The sequence below is a fragment of the Triticum urartu genome, chromosome 1A (genome assembly GCF_056163025.1).
Source record: "Triticum urartu cultivar PI428250 chromosome 1A, HENAU_Tu73, whole genome shotgun sequence".
Classification (NCBI taxonomy): Eukaryota; Viridiplantae; Streptophyta; class Magnoliopsida; order Poales; family Poaceae; genus Triticum; species Triticum urartu.
Window position 1 is genome coordinate 261,220,369 of NC_141873.1, and position 9,286 is coordinate 261,229,654.

At 43.0% G+C, this 9,286-nt stretch overlaps 2 protein-coding genes and 1 long non-coding RNA gene across 3 annotated transcripts; all 3 read right to left on the minus strand.

Moving 5' to 3' along the window:
• Nucleotides 1-252: 252 nt before the first annotated feature.
• On the minus strand, nucleotides 253-561 carry LOC147990778 (protein FAR1-RELATED SEQUENCE 5-like). The gene has a single exon (XM_087538389.1). It carries the CDS (start codon nucleotides 559-561, stop codon nucleotides 253-255), a length of 309 nt encoding a protein of 102 aa, XP_087394515.1.
• A 9-nt stretch (nucleotides 562-570) lies between these two features.
• Nucleotides 571-3,892, minus strand: LOC147990779 (protein FAR1-RELATED SEQUENCE 5-like). Its single transcript, XM_087538390.1, has 5 exons — nucleotides 3,737-3,892; nucleotides 2,873-2,935; nucleotides 1,611-2,104; nucleotides 1,123-1,505; nucleotides 571-575 (listed from the first exon to the last, which is right to left on the minus strand). Exons 1-5 carry the CDS (start codon nucleotides 3,890-3,892, stop codon nucleotides 571-573), a joined length of 1,101 nt encoding a protein of 366 aa, XP_087394516.1.
• A 3,563-nt stretch (nucleotides 3,893-7,455) lies between these two features.
• On the minus strand, nucleotides 7,456-9,057 carry LOC147990780 (uncharacterized). Its single transcript, XR_015609687.1, has 3 exons — nucleotides 8,316-9,057; nucleotides 7,823-7,900; nucleotides 7,456-7,751 (listed from the first exon to the last, which is right to left on the minus strand). It is a non-coding gene; the product is annotated as an uncharacterized LOC147990780 (long non-coding RNA).
• Between the last annotated feature and the right edge of the window lie 229 nt (nucleotides 9,058-9,286).

The window sequence follows — 9,286 nt, forward strand, 5'->3', positions numbered from 1 at the left end:
TCAAAAAGTGAGATATTAGTCGAAGCAGAGTCATGGGTTTCATTCTTTTAAATTCAAAGTGCACATGTTGAAGGTAAAACAGAACATGATGGGGGTGTTTTGTACTTGTCATCATACCATGCTGGTCATTATTTGCTCATTCTCCTTCTGCATCCGAGTTTGTATGCAAGCATTGACCCGCCTAGCAAACTTGTGTAGGTTATGGGTCCCCTTGACAAAACGTTTCTTTAGCACGTGGTTCATGCTCTCGCTTCATTGTGTGGAAGTCATTCTAGCACAGAAAATGTTCTTGTAATATGCTGAAATCCACATCTTCCTATCACTCCAGAGCTGCATCATCATCTGGTCGTTCTCCAGGTTGTATTTGTGCACGAGTTTAGCCCAGGCATCTTCAAACTCCGTTGGCATCAGCGGCCAGTTTAAAATAGCTGTGAACTCCTCTTTGAATGTTTTATACTTTTTATACAGCAACGCGAGGTATTCCCTGTACTTCTTCATGATGTGCCAACAACATATCTTGTGGACGGTGTTTGGAAATGATTGTGGTATAGCTTTCGCCATCGATGGGCATTAGTCTGCATGAATTAAAAAAAATGAAACTTGATTCTTTTTTTGTACAAGTACATGGTGAACTTATGTTGTACAAGTACTTGAACTACACATCTTGGTAGTATGGTATCTAAGAATGTCACATGTATTTTTTCTTTACAGCAGTGTTGCTGAACTTCTGTGGTACCAGTGCTTGAACTTCACAGTTAGTAGTAGGACAAGCTAGTAGTGTCACAATCAAAATTTTTCTTAAAGCATTGTTGTTGAACTTCTGTGGTAGCAGTGCTTGAACTTCACGTAAATAACTATATTTTTTTGAACATGCTACATATATTTATCTTACAGCTTTGTCCTTGAACTTCTATGATTCATGTATTTGAACTTCACATTCATAACTAATTTTTTTCTAAGCATGCGACAGATAATTTTGCTTTCTTTGTACTGCTAGTTGGACTTCTGTGCTAACAGTGGTTGAACTACATTCTTTACATTATTTTCAGACAAAACCAATGTACCCAACACAGACCCATAGACTGAAAAGATGATGAAACTTGAAGAGTTTTTTTAACTCACCTGTTAGAATGCAAGTTGGGTGCTTGTTGTTCATGCACCGTAGAAATGTATCGAACAACCACTTGAATGACTTTGCATCTTCGTCTCTTATCAGGGCAACAACAAATATCGTTGACTGCAAGTGATGGTTTGTTCCAACAAACACTCCCAGGGGCATATGAAATTTGTTGGTCTTGTAAGTTGTGTCAAATGTTATGCAATCACCAAAGTCTTGATAGGCTCCTCGGCAGCTTGCATTGGACCAGAAAATGTTTTTAATTGACTTGTCCTTGTCCACTTGGATGTCATAGAAAAACTCATCATCTATTGCCTTCATGTCTTTGAAGAATGAAACAAGTTTCAATACATCATCCAAATCATCTTTCCTTGCATTCATGGCTTTCCTGCAAATCACATGCAAACATGCATTTTGTTTATTTTTTGCTAGCAAAGGGTTGTGAGCTAGGATGCTATTTTACATTGCAGTATGTGGGTGTTTGAATACTTACTGGTTTAGCAGGTCTCGTCTGGTCATGCTTAGGAAGTAGCTTCCATCTTCATTTTTAGATAGCATGGACATGATTGTTGTGTGCTTGACATCATGGTACTGCAGGAGCTTTACGTACTCCAAAATAGTGGGGTCATAATTCTTGTGTGAGTGCAAGAATACCAACATGTCATCAGTTTGCATGAGTTCATGATTATGATTGTACTCAATGTCCACTGCCACGCATGTGTCATCCTCCTGCACCTTCACCCTCATTCTTGCATCGCAGCCCGTCCTATGGGATGTTTTGTTTCGCTTCCTGTTGGCCTCTGAAACAGAAGATGTATGTATCCCTTGGATGGCACAAACAAAATACTTGTGGTTGTCATTTCCTCCCGTCTTCTTGATTCCAAAACCAGCGTGTCTGGCGTATCTATTATAAAATTCCCTTGCTTTCTCTACATCTTTGAATCGCATCTTTAGTCTTGGTATTAGATAATTGGGTAGATCTGGCGTCTGCAGAAAAAGAAAAATAATAATCCAAACAACACGTTAAAATGCATTTTATGAACTTGTTATCCTGGAGGGAGCAGAAATTTTGCAGATAAATCAAGATGCGTATATAAATATTTTTTGTTTCACTTACGTGCATGTATGATCGCAACTCCGCCCGTGTCGGCTGCTGTCCCTCTGGGATGGGGCATGGCAGAGTAATCATAGCAGGATGCAGCAGTGGATCACGAGGAGGAAGGAGGGCTGAAGATGGCCTCTCTCTTGTTTGCGTCCTTTTTGCTTGAGGTGGTTCTGGAGGTATTGCGATCCTGGTCTTGGTTTGCTCTTTTGTTTTGTGAAGTGATCCATCTACCTTATGCCCCGTACAATTCTGACTTGTAGCAGTAGCAGGATCCAACGGTGGTAGTGTGCAGAGCACTCTCCTCTCTGTGTGTGTTGCTGTTGAATTTGTCCTGGGATCCGGTTTAGTTGCTTCGCTTTGGCATTGATGAGGCACACCAGGATAACCTCCAGAGTTACACGCAGGACTTGAGCTAACCCCCCCTCCATCGGCGTGCTTGGGAGTCTGCTGGTGGATACAAAGAATCCGCGGGGGATTTTCGGCGTCACCCAATTAGGTGGAGGCGCAAACTTGTGCGGATAGGGTTGTGACCCAGCATCTTGTAAGTATCCGTGTGTTTCGGGTGTCATCAATTTTTGGTCTGGAGCAGGTTGGTAATGCTGTTGGTGCGTTTGAGGTATGACCCATTGAGGGGGTGGTGCAACGCGTACAGGCTTTGGATTGTGTACTTGTTGCTGGGAACTTCTAAGCTTCTTCATGCGTCTCTCGTCTTGCTGACATAAAAGAAAAAAATGTCTATTAGCACACAAGTTATATATGCCTATACCTTTGTAACTGAACTTAGCATTATTCACAGCCTGAACTTCTCATATAAAAGTGGTGAGAGCCATCACACTATGCACTGAGCTGAGCATCTGCCAATACCTTTGTACCTGAACTGAGCACCCTTCACAAAATGAACTTCACACATCCTGTTTTTTAATTCAACAATATTTGATTACTTATATGTACTTGAACTGAGCACTGTCCACAACCTGAACTTCTCGTTTTGCAAAGGGGAAATACTGTCTACAGTTAAAAAACCTGAACCTTCATGAGTTTTGAATGGTTGGACTGCTAGTGCATACCAACCTGACCTTCATGTCATATCACATGCATGTTCTATTTTCCTTTTATTTTTTTTGCACAGAACCAGATACATACCAATCTGAACTCTAGCACACTTACTAGTTGAACTTCACATGGCTTTTCCACATGTGAATGTGAATGCAGGCAGATTTTATAGTGTTTGTAGCCTGGACTGAGGCTCACACACTACCAGAACTTCACATGGCTGTAAGCAAATAACAAACCAAAGGAAGGAAGAAGTTCAACCATACCCTGGCTAGAAGTTCGGCCAACCTTTTTCCAGCAGTTGATAGGCCACCTTGAGAAAAATTCATCGTGGAGGTAGGAGAGGAACCGCATGGCAATCCATGTCTTGCAGGGGGCGCGAAGTTCATCTGCACGAAGCAAGAAGGTCAGAGAAGGCAAGATTGAAGAAGAAGGCAAGATCAGGGAGGAAATTCATATACTGTTCTTAGATTTGAAGGTGCCGCCGATGCAGCCTCCGCCGCCGAGATGCTTCCTTGGGTGCGCTGTTCGCCGTAGGTTGCGCCTTGGCCGTCACGAGCACTGCCAAGACATCTGCCGGTGACGATGGACCGAGGATGAGGCTTCCGAAAGTCCATGGCGGCCGTTCGCCACAAAAATCCGGCGGCTTCACCGGCTTCGCCGGCTCCAAGCGACGCAGTCTCCCTCGCGCCGGCATCCGCCGTCGCTCGCTCGCCCGCGTCGACGGTCGGGCAGGAGGTGGAGTCGGAGGGGGCGGAACTCGATCCGGTCGGCCAGGATCTGGAGAAGGAAGGGAGGCGCTGGATCCGGCGGATTTTTGGCGGCGAATCACGACGGAGATCGAGGGGAGGAGCGGCGAGGAGGGGGGTTGGGGAGGGGCGGCTCGATCGGGATCGGGGTCCATGTGGGATTCTGTCGGGATCGAGGTCCAGGTGGGATTCTGTCAGGCTAGGCTGGCAGTCCAGGGAAGTTCGGGAACCTGTCTTCGGGCCCTATATAGGGCTGCTGTGATCCAAACAAATAACTATTCTATAGACATATATATATATAGACACACACACACATAAACACTATTCTGATCACGGGATCAGAATAATATTCTGATCACAACATGAACTTCCTGAGTAACGCGCCTGACCTTCCCCGAATACTAGGTTGAACTTCAGCTAAAAGGTGTCCAAATGGGGCTTGCGATATACCGCTGGAAAGCTATGGACATCAGTATCATGACCCAAGTTAAATTTTTGGCAAAATGTAAGCGGTTTAAGAGCAGTTTTGAAAACCGTTTTTTCTTTCATACAAAAAATGTGAATCGTATTTTCGATCACATTTTTAAACCGTTTATCAGAATGAGGCAAATAATATGGCGTTGGAAAGCTGCTGCAAAACCGCTCCTTCCATATGTTGAAAGTTTTCTCTAATTCCCTACGGTTAAAGAGTAATTCAGAAAATCATAGAATTTCGCAAACCAAACAGCCGAGTTCATTTTTTCGATGCCATTTCTAAACGGCTAATCCAATTGAGGCAAATAATATGGCGTTGGAAAGCTTATGAAAATGCGCTACTTTTTCATGTTAAAAGTTTTTTCTAACTTTGAACAGTTTAAAAGTAATTTAGAAAACGGTACAACTTCCACCGAGTTCGTATTTTTGAGCTAATTTTTTAACCGTACGTCCAAATGCAGCAAATGATATGGCGTTGGAAATCTTGAAGAAATGCAAAACTTTTTTGTATATATTGTTTCTCCTAATTCATTACGGTTTTATGTCAGTTTTGAAAATGGCTAAAAACGTATTTTTGCCGTAATTTATACAAACTTTATCGGAATGGGGCAAATAATATATACCGCTGAAAAGCTACGGAAAATTTGAAACTTTTTCATGTTGATGGTTTTCTCTGATTCCTAGCCGTTTTCAAGTAATTACGAAAATGGCGAGATCATTCGTTCTGCCTTTATCGCGAAACAGATTCTTCGAAAATGCACCGCGTGAAGAACCTGAACTTCTCGGCGCGTGTACCTGAACTTCACTCTGTTTTTCACGTGATTTTTTTTGCTCGTAGCTCTCCATCCACTGCTCGTAGCTCTCCATCCACTCACCAGACTTGAGCAAGTGATATACCGGTGGAAAGCTGCCGTAAACACGCAACTTTCCCGTGTTAATCGTTTTTTCATACTTGCGACGATTTTAAAAGTTTTTCATCTCCAATTCATTCACTATAGTAGTTGAACTTCCTACTGTTTTCACGTTGAACTTCTATGATGTATTTTCGTTTGTAATTTTCTCATCCATTTTCATCAGTGTTACACAAATGATATTTCTTTTGTACAAACCTCTCTCACAATAATTTTTTATATTTTCTCTGAGGGAGGCCTTGAACTTACACAAATGATATTCCTGTCGTTTTGAAGTAAATTAGAGAAATGACGAGATCATGATTTCTGACTTCATTGCGAATGGAAACGCACTGCGTGAAGTAGTTGAACTTCTCGGACATGTTTGTTTGAACCTCACTCTGTTTTTGACGTGCTGATTTTTGCACTACGTGAAGTAGTTGAACTTCTGAGGCATGTTTGTTTGAACTTCACTCTGTTTCACTTTAATTTTTTTATTCTTATATGAAATACACACCATGTACTACGTGAACTTCTGGTTATTATCACTTTGAACTTCTCTCTAGTTTGAGATAATTATTTTAAAACACAAAAAACAACATTTTTTGTATTTTTGGACATCTAAATACACGGTGAACCTCTCTCACAAGAATTTTTTGAACTTTCCCTCGCCGAGCACTTGAACTTCTAGCAACCATTTTTTTGGGTTATGAGTTGTTTTTAAAAATGGAAAAAATGGCGTTGTGTTTTTTTATTTTTTGAACCGGTAAATCCTAGGTTTCAATAAACTCCAAACTTCTCTGTTATTTCAATTTGAACTTCACCTTTTATATTTTGAGTAAAGAATTGTATTCGATTTTTATACGGCAAAAATCGAACATGGAAATACGCTGTGAACCTCTCTCTTAAGAATTTTTGAACTTCACCGGACAGAGCATTTGAACTTCTTTCAACAAACCTTTTAAGCTTTTATTTTTTCTATACTTTTATTCTCACCTGAAATGCATTTCTTGCAGTGCTTGAACTTCTCGTTGTTTTCACTATGAACTTCTATCACATTTTTGTGTATATGTGCAATTACACGCAATTAAATGTCGAACGCCATTTTTTGCCATTTTAAAACATGTAATTGGAGGTCGGACGTCCCGCAATATAAATTCTGAACAGTGCACGGAGATGCACGTGAACTTCTTGCAACAAACCTCAGTTTTTTTAATATACATTGAACTACTCCGTTAATTTAGTTTGAACTTCTTGGTTTTATTCTTTTAATAATGAGAAAAATCTGAGGTTTTAATATACATCAAACCATTCTATTATTTAAAATTGAACTTCCTAGTTTTTATTTTTGCTAGGAGTTTTTTTAATAAACATCCAACTGTTGTGGTATTTGAACTTGAACGTTTTATTTTATTTTTTAGAAACAAATACTTTTTTATTTTTTAATAAACTTCATACTTCTCTATTTTTAAAATTTGAACTTCATGGATTTTTTGTATGTTCGCCTCTTTATTTTTGGATACCCAATGTGTGTGTTTTTGCCGTAAGCCAACATATCGGCAGAGAATATGAACTTCACATCAACCTTTTTTTTGTCTTCAAGAAATGCTTGCTTGTTTTTTGCTGTTAATTTTGAACATCTATGCTCTATTTTTTTGTAATGCAGTAATAGTAAAATTAAATTGTGATTGCTGATCAAGGACCGTAAACAAGATCACTGGATGAAACAAGATCAGATTTTGTTCAAAGACTATTGAACGTCAAAAAAGTGAATACTTGGAAATAAAAATCAAAGTGTGTGTAGAGGAGAGTTAAACTTGAACTTCTCATCCACCCATACTGTTCCTTCCTTTTTTCATACAATTACACATGGATGCATCCCGGGCCTACAGATGTTGGTGCACTTCATCTTTTTTTACTGAAGAAGAATACAAGTGGACTGATGAGATATAGTTCTTTTAAAATCAAATGTCGTTAAAAGGAACACCATGTTCAGAATTACAATTGTCTTCCCGAAGAAAAGTGTAAATGTCTTACTCTTTTTTTAATAAACATTGAGCCCTACTGGAAACACTCGTGGAAGAAGATGCGGAGGAGGCCGGTGGCGAGCGTGGCCTCTTGCCGGAGCGCCGCCTGTACGTTCTAGCCTTCGTCATCGTCATCGTGCTTCTCTCCCCGGCGTTGTCCCTCCCTCTAGACATCGATGGCTTCCACTTGGCGATGTGCCCGCAGCTGGAGAGCATCATGTCGTCCTCTAAACTTCACAAAATTTATCTTTTCCATCAAATTTTCTGAATCCGCAGACACACATGCCCGCATTATTTCCATATTTGTGTGCTGCCATAGTGCTTGCTCCACAGCCCCTGCAACTCAATCAGTCAACACAGTGAAGTTCAGTTAACAAGCCCATTGTATACATGAAGCATCAACTTACCTGATTAATGGACGTGACTATTGGCCCTTTGTAGCTCAAGAATAGTTGGTTGATTCGTCAACATAGTTATTCATCAATCTAATCAAACAACTTCACTAGTTAGATGAAGATGGGGATAGGTTTCATGAACATCAAAAGAAAACTGCTCTGAAGGACAAAACAAACACATGAGAATAACTGCACATTAGGATTCTGAATGCTCCTCTATTTGTAGACCAAAGGAAGTTCATAAAAATCCCTAGACGGACGCACACACACCAGTGCATGAACACACTTATTAGCACGTACATCTCAGTTCATCACACAGTTAATTCTTTCTAACAATATATTGACTGAATTATCGAATCAAAGCTCAGAATGGGATTCTCTTGATGCAGGTACAGACCCAAATGTTCATGCTTTTCTTTAAGACACTAAGTTAAATAGCAGAGAAGCATCCATACCAACAATATTGAATTGCAAACAATATTGTAGAAACAGACATGAGAGTTACCTGTCGCTTGAAGGAGTAGAGTTGATCCGGAAACAGTGATTCACAGGTTCAAGCAAGAGACGATGGGAAGGTCGATCAGAAGCCCTGAAGAAGGTCACGCACGAGGGATGCCAACGCAGGAGGTGAAGATGCCAGAGTTGAGGAGCATGGTGTGCTGTGCTACAGGCCCTGCCGATGGCGCAATGCCCCTAGGCGATGGCTTCGGGGAGCAGGGGTGCTGGTGCAGTGGGCGGCGGATTATGGGGAGAAGGGCGGTGGAGCTCGGGAAGAGTCCGACGGAGTTCGCTCGGGGCCGAGACAGTCAGGCAGTGGTTGGTTTGATTTGGCCAGGAAGAAGATCAGGCTGACCAGGGCGGCGCGGTGGAAGAAACAGGGGCAGAGGGAAGGCCGCGTCGGAGGGGAGGGAAGGTCGCGATGGAGTGCATGGAAAGTCAGGCCGGAGGGGAAGTTTGGGGCGGGTGGAAGGGAGGTACTCCGGGCAGAGGGCAGGCGAGGTGGTCAGGGCGGAGGGTGGTGGTGGAGGTGGTCGGGGGAAGACGGCGGCGGCAGAAATGACTGGGGGGACGATGGCGGCGGCGGATGTGGTCGCGGCAGATCGTAGTGGCGGAGGATGACGGCATGGGTGTCGTCGAAAGCAGCGGCGGCAGGTGGAGGGGACTGGGAACCTCGGCGGCGGCGGAGGCGAGCCGGGACGATGCGGGGGCGGCGGCTAGCCGGGAGGAGGAGGCCCTGTGCTGGAAGGAGGCGGCAACGGTGGGGGCGGCAGCTCCGTTGTCCGGTAGTGGGTGGGCATTAGGGTAGGATGGCCGACGACAGGAGGTGTGTCGGGGTCGGGGGGGGCGGCGGCCGGAGCCGCACCGGAGCCAGGGGCGGCGGCGGAAGGTGGTTGGGGGATCCGATAGAGGTGATGCGGGAGGTGTGGGGTGGGGGATGGGAATGGGCCGATCGGGTTTTTTCTTTCGCTCGTGCGA

Bases quoted from the DNA above. Each gene is read 5' to 3' on its own strand.
- LOC147990779 (XM_087538390.1), bottom strand. From the start codon at position 3,892: ATGGACTTTCGGAAGCCTCATCCTCGGTCCATCGTCACCGGCAGATGT. The intron at 2,936-3,736 runs GTATATGAATTT...CTTTTATGTCAG, and splicing joins CACCTTCAAATCTAAGAACA to CAAGACGAGAGACGCATGAA. The intron at 1,506-1,610 runs GTAAGTATTCAA...TGTGATTTGCAG, and splicing joins AGACGAGACCTGCTAAACCA to GAAAGCCATGAATGCAAGGA.
- LOC147990778 (XM_087538389.1), bottom strand. From the start codon at position 561: ATGGCGAAAGCTATACCACAATCATTTCCAAACACCGTCCACAAGATA.